General features: G+C 40.8%; 1 protein-coding gene across 2 annotated transcripts in view; it reads left to right on the forward strand.

The window, feature by feature from the left end:
* The window catches only part of cog5 (component of oligomeric golgi complex 5), a 188102-nt gene that overhangs the window by 120789 nt on the left and 54379 nt on the right, over positions 1-12934 (forward strand). For both annotated transcript variants that reach the window (XM_049567067.1, XM_049567068.1), the window contains one exon: positions 10468-10549. In XM_049567067.1, the coding sequence (XP_049423024.1) occupies positions 10468-10549 (82 nt within the window). The remainder of the gene's footprint in view (positions 1-10467; positions 10550-12934) is intronic.

Here is a 12934-nt window from a genome sequence, read left to right on the forward strand (position 1 = left end):
GATAAGCGGTTATGGAAAATGAATGAATAAATGAAAGGTATAGCATGATATGTGAGTTGACGGTTATCATACTGTGTACATTTGCTTATCTACGATATTGAAAAAAAATGCAACTGGATGGAGAATCTCCTCTTTATTTCAAGGGGAGACTTTTTTCACATACTTCCATTAAGAAAATGGTTCCAAGTTTCAGTTACAGTAATAAAAACAACAAAAATTTGTTCAACCAACAGTATCACTTATGTTTTCAATTCAATTTTTTCAATTTTCAATTTTATCTATATAGCCCAATATCACAAATCACAGTTTGCCTCACAGGGCTTTACAGCATACAATATCCCTCTGTCCTTTGGACTCTCACAGCAGATAAGGAAAAACTCCCCCCAAAAAAACCTTTAACGGGGGGAAAAAATGGTAGAAACCTCAGGAAGAGCAACCGAGGAGGGATCCCTCTTCCAGGACGTACAGAGGTGCAATAGATGTCGTACAGAGCAGATCAAAATAATAAATTTACAGTATTCCACATGACAAAATGAGACAAAAAGAGAGAAAGAGAGAGATGCAGGACAGACAGTAGCATGACAGTAGCTTACAACAACATTAATTTAAGTAATAATATTTTAAAAATAATTACTGACCATTTAGAGCTTTGTAAGTTAGGAGAAGGATTTTAAATTCAGTTCTGGATTTTACAGGGAGCCGGTGCAGAGCAGTTAAAACAGGAGAAATGTGATCTTGTTTCTTAGTTCCTGTCAGTACATGTGCCGCCGCATTCTGGATTAGCTGGAGAGTTTTAAAAGACTTATTAGAGCTACCTGATAATAGGAAATTACCAGTGTTGGGAATGTTACTTCTAAAAAGTAATTAGTTATAGTTACTAGTCACTTTCCCCAAAAAGTAACCTAGTTAGTAACTGAGTTACTGCACTATAAAAGTAACGAATTACCTGGAAAAGTAACTATTGCGTTACTTTTTTGTAAAATGCTCAAATATGTCAAATTGCTTAGACACCCCCCTCCAATGGAACTGTATGTTGTGAAACTCAACTGTATGTAATGAAACTCAATATTAAATATGTTAAATAAATGAAATTGACACTTAATAGAATAAATCAATATTATAAAAGATTGTACACTTATCTACACTACACTGCATTGTGTGCAATTTAAATGTGAAGTCTCATTGACTGACCGTCACCTGTGTGTATGCGGAGAAGAAGAGGAGCGGAGGGAGCGGAGCTGTGGAAACATCCTGCAGTCCGACATACTATCATGCGTTTAAATAACATTTTTGACAGATATATATAGAGAAAGGCAACATTTCGAGAGGAAGCTCAAATCAGCAACTCCACTTTAGAAACAAGCCCCAAAACACACAACCTGCGACTACCAATATTTGTAAGTGGCTTTACAAAAAAACAAGCCCAAAGTCGCAGCTAATAAGCAGACCTGACAGCCCTGCTTGTGTGCTTATGAATATCCGCCCTACTCTGCCTCTGATTGGTCTATGATGAAATTTTACTCTCCCTAAGCCAATCATCATCCCTCCCTTCCCCCTCACCTGCCCTCACCAAAGAAAAACAACTTTAGGGCTCTGCTGAGAAGGAGCTTGCTTGGGTGAAAGCCACTTCAGTGAATTCAAGTAAAGCCAAGTAACGGCGCACTTTATTGTAGTAATGGTAATGGCGTTATAATGGGGGAGACAGTAACTTTTTTGATTACTCGTTAATGAAAAAAGTAGTGCTGTTAGTAACGCCGTTTATTTATAACGCCATTATTCCCATCACTGGGAATTACAGTAGTCCAGTCTAGAGGAAACAAAAGCGTGGACCAATTTACCTGCATCTTTTTGGGACAGGATAGGCCTAATTTTTGCAATGTTATGCAGATGAAAAAACACAGTCCGTGAGGTTTGTTTCAAATGGGAGTTAAAAGACAAATCTTGCTCAAATATTACTCTGAGTTTTCTTGCGGTAGAGCTAGAGGCCAGAGCAATGCCATCCAGAGAAACTATATCATCAAGTAAAGAGTTTGTTTGGGGCCGAGAACTATAACTTCTGTTTTGTCTGAATTTAACATCAGGAAATTGAAGCTCATCCAGGATTTTATGTCTTTAAAGGGATAGTTCGACATTTTGGCAAATTCGCCTATTGCCGTAATCCCTATGGTCATATGGGTAGGTACATTACCTTTAATTGACAGTGCCTGCTGTTCTGAGATCGGTGGAGCAGAGCTGCCTACTGCTTAGCGCACAGAATGGAGGTGAACGGTACAGCCCCTTCTCTCCCTCAAAACTAATCAAATACACCATCAAATGACTCCAAAACGCTCTTGTGGACAACTTGTAGCTTACACATTCACCACGCTATGAAATAATAATGTAATATTATGAGACAGAGTTGTTTTGAAGCCAAATGCACAGCCGGAACTACATTCCAGACATACAGTACTTGCTGGGCGGAGTGATTTCAAACAGCGTATGTTTAGTGCAGTTACTCCCGTCGTCAAAACAACAAGTTTGTTGAGAAGAAGCCAGAATATACAGAGGAAGAGTTACAGGTTTTGGAAGAAGAGAGGTTGAGGCTGCCGAGCAACCAGGGGCTGAGGGGAGACCCAGAGCTGGTGGTGTAAATGTGGGGCTTACTGGCCACTTTATTAGGTACACCTGTGCAATATAAATATAGAGTACGCCTCAAAATAATCACCGAAACACGGGGAGAACATGCTAAGGCCGCACTCATAAATCACCACAACTCCTGAAGGAACAACAACATAAAATGTTCCCTAGCAGTCTGTTTATTCCCAACAATGAGAAGTAATGCCAGTCACTTCACTATATGCTCTGGGCAAGCACTTATCCATAACATAACCACAACAACATTGCATTTTAGCCTTATTTACCATGCTTGGGTTGTAGGCTAATGTTACTCAACATGGAGGTAATGTTACAGCAGAGGGATTGCTGAGAGTGACAGAGTGATTTCTAATGATGTTACCTAAGGGAAGCAAAGTGAACAGAATTGGTCCGAGCACAGAACCTTGTGGAACTCCAAAACAAACTTTAGTATGTAAAGATGATTCATTGTAAACATGAACGAACTGAAATTGATCGGAAAAATAAGATTTAAACCAGTGTAGTGCAGAACCTTTAAAGCCAATTAAATGTTCGAGTCTCTGTAGTAGAATTTGATGGTCAATTGTGTCAAATGCGGCACTTAAATCTAATAAAACTAGTACAGAGATGAGTCCTTTGTCTGAGGCAATCAGAAGATCATTTGTAATTTTTACTAGTGCTGTCTCTGTGCTATGGTGCACTCTAATTCCTCAAATAAATTATTATCATGGAGAAAGTCACACAGCTGGTCTGTGACTACTTTTTCTAGGATTTTTGAAAGAAAGGTAAGATTAGATATTGGTCTATAGTTGGCTAACACCTCTGGATCCAGGGTGGGCTTTTTTAGGAGAGGTTTAATTATAGCTACCTTAAAGGACTGTGGTACATAGCCTGTACCACAATAGAGATATATTGATCATGACTAATATGTAGGTGTTGACTAAAGGTAAGACTTCCTTAAGTAGCCCAGTTGGGATGGGGTCTAAGAGACATGTTGATGACTTGGGTGACGAAATCATTGAGGTCAGTTGTTGAAGCGTAATCTAGTAAAGTACTAGTAGAGTACAAGAGGTCATGAATTTTCCCTCTTATAGTTAGAATTTTGTCATTAATAAAGCTAATAAAATCATTACTGCTAAGGACTAAAGGAATACAAGGCTCAGAGCTGTGACTTTCTGTCAGACTGGCTACAGTGCTCCAAAGAAACCTGGGGTTGTTCTTATTTTCTTCTATTAATGATGAGTAATTGTTTGCTCTGGCATTGCGGAGGGCCCTCCTATACGTTTTGAGACTGTCTTCCCAGACCAAACGAAATTCTTCCAGTTTGATTAATCGGCAATTCCTTTCAAATTTTCGCAATATTTTTTTTGATTTTCGGGTTTGGGAGTTGTACCAAGGAGCAAACTTTCTTTGCTTTGTTAACTTATTCTTAAGAGGTGCTACCGAGTGTTGTTCGCAGCAAGCCTGCAGCGCTATAATCAGTTTGGGAGAGTTTAAAGTCAGTACGGGAAACCTCAGTTACAGAGGGACATGGTATTAAATTTAAAGCTGATGAAATCATTTCCTTAAATTTTGCTACAGCACTATCTGATAAGCACCTAGTATAGTAACTGTTGCTGGGTGGCGTGTAATGAAATAGAAAGAAATCAAAAGTAATTAAGTAGTGATCGGATAGAGAGGGATTCTGTGGAAAGAGTAGTAAGTTTTCAATTTCAATTCCATACGTCAGAACTAGATCGAGGGTGTGGTTAAAACAGTGAGTGGGTTTATGTACACCCTGACTGAAGCCAATGGAGTCTAATAATAAGATAAACGCAGTAACGAGGTCATTATCAACGTCAACATGAATGCTAAAATCACCTACAATAATAACTTTATCTGATTTAAGAACTAAACTGGATAAAAACTCAGAATACAGGCCAGGAGTATGGTACACTTTAACAAATAGAATTGGCTGTGAGGTTTCCCAGGTCGGATGTAAAAGACTAAGGACAAGGCTTTCAAATGGATTATAATCTAGTTTAGGTTTGGGGCTGATTAATAGACTAGAGTTTAAAATGGCTGCAACTCTCTCTCCTCGGCCGCTGCCTTGAGGAATGTGGGTATTACTATGACTGGGACGAGTGGATTCATTTAGACTGACATATTCATTATGACACAGCCAGGTTTCAGTGAGGCTGAGTAAATCAATATGTTTATCTGATATTAATTTGTTTACTAACACTGCTTTAGGTGATAGAGACCTGATATTTAACAGTCCACATTTAATTCTCCTGTTTTGTCTTTCTGTGGTGGAAGAGGTTTTAACTTTCATTAGGTTTTTATGCACAAGTCCTCTTTGTTTAACTTTTTGATTTAAATAATTTAGGTGGTCGGGGGACAGACACCATTTGTATAACACTATGGGTGGGTAGCTGCACTAGAAGAAGCGTTTAAGACTGCGACTCTGATTCCTGGTCTCAACTATGGGTTGTCATGGTTTTGAATTACTAATAAACTTGGGCAGGTTCCGAGAGATGAGAGCAGCTTCATCCAAAGTGGGATATATGCCGCGTCTCCTAATCAGACCAGGTTTTCCCCAGAAAGTTTGCCAATTATCTATGAAGCCCACATCATTTGCTGGACACCACCTGGACAGCCAGCGGCTAAACATCTCATCAGTGGTCAGATTTGGGAGTGGTCCAGAGAAAACGACGGAGTCTGACATAGTTTTTGCGGATTCACACACCGAGGCAACATTAATTTTAGTGACCTCCGGGCATAACTGGGTGTCATTACCGCCTTAAATCTACGTTTAGCCTTAGCCAGCAGTTTTAAATTTGACTCAGTGTCGCCGCTCTGGCCCCAGGGATACATTTGACTATGGCCGCTGTTTTTGTTTTTTGTTTTTTTTTTCCTTTCCTCCACTCTTGTTGTCAATTACACACAGGTCCGAACACACACATACACAAACAGGACCTATACATGCACTTAGTGGAAAGATGTCAGAGTGAGGGGGCTGCCTTGGTCAGGCGCCCCGAGCGGTTGGGGGGGTTCGGTGCCTTGCTCAAGGGCACCTCGGCAGTGCCCAGGAGGTGAACTGACACCTCCCCAGTACCAGTCGACGCTCCATATTTGGTCCAGATGAGGATTTGAACAGGCGACCCTCCAGTTCCCAACCCAAGTCCCTATGGAGTGAGCTACTGCCGCCCCCCATGTTATTGCTAACTTCACATTTCTCAGAATAGAGCTGCCAATGACCAGAGTTTTCTCCTCAGCGTGTGTGTCACTGAGTGGGGAGAAACAGTTGGAAACGCGAAGAGGCTGGTGGTGAACCGTGGGCTTTGGCTTAGTGCTACGCTTCTCTCGGACAGTTACCCCACCTCCTGGCTGCACAGGCGTTACTGGGGGACTGCTAGCAGAGGCTACGCTATGTGGTTCCGCGTCGGCTACAGGTGGCTGGCTAACTACCGCAGCTACAGAGTGATTTTCCATGATGCGGAATCGCGCTTCCAATTCACTAAGCCTCGCCTCCAATGCAGCAAATAAACCACATTTGTTACACTGTCGCTAAAGGAGGCACAGGAATAACTAACTAATTTGGCACACTGAGCAAGAGAGAGAAGGAGAAGAAGCTATCGCAACTGTTAAGCTAACGAAGCGAACAAGGCTAGTAACATGTAAACAACAGCTAAGATTAGCAATAAAGTTGTTGAAAGAAGAGGAGAGCTATGAGTGCTTAAATGGAACTAGTGTGGGTTAAAACGTGAAGTAGATGTTTAGCAGCTGAAGTGAGGAAAATCAGAAAACTAGCTGGTAAGAGACGCTATCTTAGAAACACTGGAAATGACACAACATGCTTACCTCAGTACTTCAGCACATCAGGCAATGTTTTCATTCCTTTAAGGGTCATTCTGACTCATAATAAGATTAATTCTTTAATGTCGTGTAGGGATGCACGATACTGGATTTTTTGCCAATATCCAATATGCTGATATTTAACAACTCATTTGACTGATAACCAATATCAATATCGATAAAGCTACTTTTTTTTCACCAGCTAATTGTAGTTAACATCAAGTCTCTTCTGTTGTGGAATTAACACCATATTATGCGTGCATACTGTTATCATGATGGCCCACCAGCAGATGGAGACAGGAAATACAATACTTTTCGATGTATGTAATATTCATTCATTGTACAAAATAAGAAAAAGCAAGTTGGATGATTTTTATAGTTAATGTTAAAGCCGATATTGGCTGATTTTGATGATGTACTGACTTTATCAGCTTGTTGGTAGATTTAAATAGTTAATTTTAAAGCCAGTATCGGCTGATAACAATGACATGCTGATATTATTGTGCATCCCCATACTGTGAAACCATGATATTTTCTGAAACGGTTATCACACTGTGAAAATGTCATACTGTTGCCACCCAAGTACTGGGAAAGATGTTTGTTCTTCGCAAACATATTTTCCTCGTGAAGACCGGCTGCTGCTAGCCATTCCATTAGCACTGAGATCACAGAGCCCATCTGCCAAACAGTTAATGTATTCTTCTTGTACCTGCTAATTAATTTCAGTTTCAACTCACAATAGGTTGGATGACACCTCTGTCATTGCTTGAGAGCGCCTGTTTCACTTGCACTGGCACTATGCAGTTTTGGGGTTCGGGTAGGAACCCAGACACAAAAAGGACAACAAAATTTGGTTGCTTTATGGCATACGTCATATCTCTCTTCTCTCTTTAGTGTAGGGCTGTAGTCTCCTGGTCGACTAGTCGATTATTTGGTCGATATGCTCTCGTCTGACCAAATTCTCATTGGTCGAATAATCACCGTGTTACTTTCCTAAGGAGAAAAGTGCTACATCAACAGCTTTCCAAGATTAATCCATTGTTTCCTGCGGCAGGGGTACAGGCTATTACCTGTGAAAATGGGGGTGTTGACAGAAAGTTGAACTCGCCCACCCTCACGCTCAGCGTCGCGGTGATGCAGACCTCCTGTCTGTTTCTGTAAGCTGCTGAACCCATTTCCCTCAGTGGAAATGAAACTTGTATTTACTTGTATTTCACAGATAAGAAACAATAAATTGTGACGACAGTAAAGCCTCCACTAAAATAGCATTTTAAGTTGTGTTTGTGATTTATCCTTCAGGGATTTATACTTTGGGATTTATCCTGGCTTCATATGAGCAGAGGAAATCTCCGCTCGTTGCTAGGCTAATGTATACCATGTCAAATGCCATAGGCTGGCGCTAATAACATTAGCATGTTGTATTTGCTTGGAAAACGTGTTTAGTATAAGACAGTTATTTTGTCGGTGAATGTTGTGAGTTGTAATGGAGCCAAATAATGTACCGTTACCTTTGTTACATGTTGCTGTTGTTCCTGGCTTTATATGAGAAGAGGAAAAGATCGCTAGATGGAAGGCTAATTTATACAATGCAAAACGCCATAGACTTGTGATATTGGGCTTTATAAACAAAATTGATTGATTGATTGATTGACTTGTGCTAATAACGTTAGCATGTTGTATTGGTGGGGGAAATGTGTCCAGATAAAGACAAGTGTTTGTCTGTCAGTTCTGCAATTTATAGTGAAGCCAATTTGTGTACTTGTGTTTGAAATTTTCTCTATTAAGCCATATTTAATGTGTGTTTTGAATCAACTATATACATAAAGTTTGATTTGAACTAAACTTTACAGCACTTAATACAGTCCTCCACCACTGACTAGCGTTGTAGAGGTGTAACTGCAGAGTGACACAGACACATCATCCCAGAAGTAAAAATAGCATGCAGATTTTTTTTTTCCACGACTAATCGATTAGTTGAAGATTATGTGCGACTTTAGTCAACCAAGATTTTCTTTGGTTGACTACAGCCCTACTTTAGAGTAGTGTAGCCGGACCGAGGTGAACGAAGTTAGACGTGGTTGTCATGGCTGAAGGGACAAAGAAAAGGAAGAAGGTGAAGGTGTTGTCTGAGGAGATAAAGAAAAGAAAACGGGAGAGCGATAAAACAAGAGCTGAACAAGGATTAGTATTGGCCCGACTTTCACACGCTGGCGAGAGCTGGAAGAGGAGGAGGGATGCCCGACCGATGGTGACCTGGCGCTGTTACTGCCGTTACCTTTTACTTAGGAGACTCACTGTCAGCAGGTCGGCTGCCTCAGGTACATTTTAAGATTAAGTGTTAGCCTACATACAGACAGCTTTCATTTTAGATTGACTTTAACAGCTTGCCGTTAGCACCGCGAGCGCTATGTGCTTGTGTCAACCGCGATCGTAAATCATAATAGCGGAATGAATGAATGAGAGACTGCGGACAGAGCAGATTGAAATATGGCTTTCTACATGCTGATCACATTATTGATAAAGTATTGGCTTGGCTGGCAGAAGTTTTATCACACTTACTTACAGTAACAAGCGTAGTTGTGGTCAAGTAGAGTAATCTTGAAGTTATATTCCCTTCATCTGCACCGCGGCCTCTCTGCTGTTGTCTGACTTCACTTTGTTGAGTTTGTGTGTGTGTGTGTGTGTGTGTGTGTGTGTGAGTGACAGACTCCATACATTACTCTGGTTTCAGTCTTTCTGCTAGATGTGGAAACTGGCTGCAGGGTTTTTCTCCCATTCAGGCACAAGAGCAATACTGAGGTCCAGTTCTGATGTTCGGTGATCATGTCTGCATTCCACTTCATCCCAAACCTGTTGGATGGGGTTTGAGGTTAGGGCTCTGTGCAGGTTACCCAACTTCTCCCACCTCACAGTGACTGGGAAAATGCTCTTTATAGAACTGCCTTGGGTGCAGGGGCAATGTCATGTTGAAACAGGAAAGGGACAAAGACAAAGTGTTGATACAGAATTGGAAGCACACTGTTGTCTAAATCACTATGGTATGCTGTAGCATTAAGATTTCTCTTCACTGAAATAAACAAACCAAGACCAAAAAAAAAAAAAAAAACCTCACCAAAAGTTTCTGTTCTTTTCTATTCCATTCTATTGTAAAAGAAACAAAGAGTCCCTGAGGTGTGAGGAGATGAACAAAGTGGAGGATGTAACCAAAGTGGTTAAGATGAGGAGAGGTCAGACAGCTGGGAAGCAGACCTGCAACAAGCTTCTCAAATGGATGATTAGAGGACAATGCACTGACACACATGTCCAATCTCATTAAATAATGAAAGCACTTTCCTCAGTCAGACTCAGTCGGGCAGCACTTCCTGTTCTTTTTCTTTATTGCTAATTCCACAGAGCTGTTTTTCCACAGCCTCTGAGTTTGATCTATCTAATATTCATGCACTGTGATAGCACCACTGATGATGATTTGAATTAACTAAAAACTGTATTGCACTTAATATTCCAGATTATTCGTCTTCAAAATGACTATCTTCTTGCAGTTTTGCACATCAACACAAATTTGAATTAACACGCAACAGAGCTGAGTTCCAGAGCGTTCACTTCATTCCAATAATAAATGATCATTGCTGTGTTGCTTTGGAGTGCAGCCTAGGGGTGTGTCATATCAAATTATGCATGATTATACCGGTATGATTTTCACCGAACCACTGATCTTCTGATTAGTGGGCGATCCACTCTACCTCCTGAGGCACAGCTGCCCCAAATCAATATGTTGTCTGTTTTCTGTGGAGGTGTGAAAAAAAAGACAACAAAGTTTTCTTCATTAGCTCAAGGAAGCATGCATCGACTTACTGATTTACAAATGCTCATTTTGTGGGTGAAGTCTCAAGTCTATTTTCAAATGCTCAAAGAAAGTGAAATAGGCAGTCAGTCAAACAACAATGGCTGATCCCATCAACTCAAGGCCTACAAGACTATGTGATCATCTGTGTGCCTATCTTTTGTCTTTGATGACAGGATGGTCAGCCTGATATCCTCTACACCTTCTGGAATGATGTAACCAGCACACTTAGTGAGGAGTTTTACAGAGCAACTGAAGGTAAGACTGGTCTTTTTCTTTTCCCTAAAGCTGCATTTCCATCACACACTTTTGGTATAATACCAGAGAACACGCAAGAAAACATTCCTCCTTAAAAGTTGCTGGTCACCGTCTGCAGTAGCCTCTGACAATAATTGATATTATTTTTTTTCAGTCTACAGACTGCTAACTGTTAACTTGTAAAGATTAAAAGGCAGCAAAACATGCTTTTATTTTATAGTTTGAGTTGACTAATGTATGTAAAGTTTTCACTGTAGGAACAGTGGTTACAGTCCACTGTAGCCGAGCAGGAGTGTTGATTCTCTCTTGCCAATCAACGAACTGCAGTGTTTCTAGTTCCACCATTTAGTATCAGATCAGTGTGCTAGGTACCCCAACAGAAGTGTGATGAAAAAAAACAGGAAGGACCAGAACAGCACCATCCAGAACTTTTGACAATGGAAATACAAAAATAACCATTTTTATGTGTAACAACGTGAATTGAACTGAAGCGGACTGCTTGGTGGAAACAAGACCAGTTTCAATCAAAGCTGCTAATTCAGAGATGAGATGATTACTCAAAGAGTGTAAACCTTTGAGGTTTTTCTCAGACAGACCACAGATAGCTGCTTCACCACCAGCAGCACAAACAAACGGAGGTAGGAGGAAGTCACACGTGTAAGTCACAAGCAAGTCTCAAGTCTTAAGTCTTAAGTCTTAAGCCCAGTTCAGACAAAAGATTTGCGATGAGCCGTAACTGATTTAGAGCGTTGCAGCAGTGTGAACTGGCTGGACTGAGCTTGACTCAAGCCGGCTGATGGCGTCACCTGCAACTCGGCTGGTCAAATCACCAGCAGCTGGTTTTAGAATGTAGAGCACATCAGCTTGTAGTGAAGTCTGCTTTCCATCTGCAATAAAAATGAACGCAGATGGCATGTTCACCCCCGGTCCCATCCTCATGTTTGGACAGTGGGTCGCTGCTGCTGTTCACTGTATGTGCTTACACCCTCGATTTTGAACAATATATTGATATATTTTCAAGCAAGATATGAATTTAGACCGTTTGTATTGCGATATGGTCAAGTTGCGTCACATAAGGCATACCAGTGTTCATCTCTCCTCTCTCACACACTCCACACAGCTCTGCCCCCTCACTCACTCACAAGTTCTCTAGCAACAGTCAGAGAGACACAGAGCTGCTACTCTGTTTAATCAGTCTGTTAATTAGTCTACAGTGCGACATTAGTCTATATGTTTGTTACAAAAACCTTGTGGGTTTACTGTTAGAAAAACAAACATGATGGCTTGATTTGCAAAAACATGACTTGAGGTGCTTTTATTAACAAAAATAGTGTGAAAATAAAATCAAGGCCGTCCACAGCAAAACAGAAAATCAAAAAAAATGTATACTTTTTCAGAAACACAGACCAGCATTATACATCAGCTCTGTTTGAAACCCAGGGACTGTGAAGGAGAAGAACGGCAGAAGATGTATAATGCTGTCTGATAAACAGGCTACAGCTGGCACAGGCAGGGGTGCTGATTGTGGAAGATACCATGTATAATTGGCTGACAGGTTATTTTACCTAATTGATAAGTTATGGGGTTTATTTCAGGTATTTGAGTTGATTTGTGGCCTTAGGTGGACAAGGTTGAGGCCATCCTGAACAGCCCCAGGCCCCATACCAAGACCCAAGTGTGGTCTTTCCATGGCCTAGTGGGTTGGTATCGACAGATTATCCCACCACTGCCACCATATCTTACAGTAAACCCACAAGGTTTTTTTAACAATGTTGCACGAGCTATGCTAAATCAGTCTGTGAGATGAATGAAGTTACCGCAGTAGCACACATACAATATCGTGGGCCTTTTCCTCTGTAACCTTTAGCCACGTCTAGTCAAGCCATGCTGTGCCAGTTTGTTTTTCTGTTATCAGTTTAGACGCGGGGTGCCACACCGAGCTGCGGAGTAGGTCCAAAAGCTGGGCCGTCTGCACTCAAGCGTGTAGCCAACACCCAATGACCAAGCTTATCCCCCTCAAACAAGCCGTGTATGTTGTGAGACTCTACTCACCTCTGTCTGCAGGGAAAGACATATTTAAAAGTCTCTATGTGTTCAGCTCTCAGTACTCTCCTGTCTCTCCTGCATCCTGTCTTTACTTTAAATATCTGCTTTATTTCACTGTTTCATGCTATCAGCTGTATTAGAAGTTGTGTGAAGTTGCGATAACTCAACATTTCCTTATTTTGCTGCTTCATAATAAAAGTTTTTACATAACAAAATTACGTGGGACTTTCAATTCTAAGACTCCATAGGAATTTAAAATATGTTTATTACCAAATTAGTGGAACTTTATTAGCGGCTTTTCCTCAATTAAGACAAGTCTAATATTACGGCAAGGAGGAA

This window comes from Epinephelus fuscoguttatus, linkage group LG22, assembly GCF_011397635.1.
Source record: "Epinephelus fuscoguttatus linkage group LG22, E.fuscoguttatus.final_Chr_v1".
Classification (NCBI taxonomy): Eukaryota; Metazoa; Chordata; class Actinopteri; order Perciformes; family Serranidae; genus Epinephelus; species Epinephelus fuscoguttatus.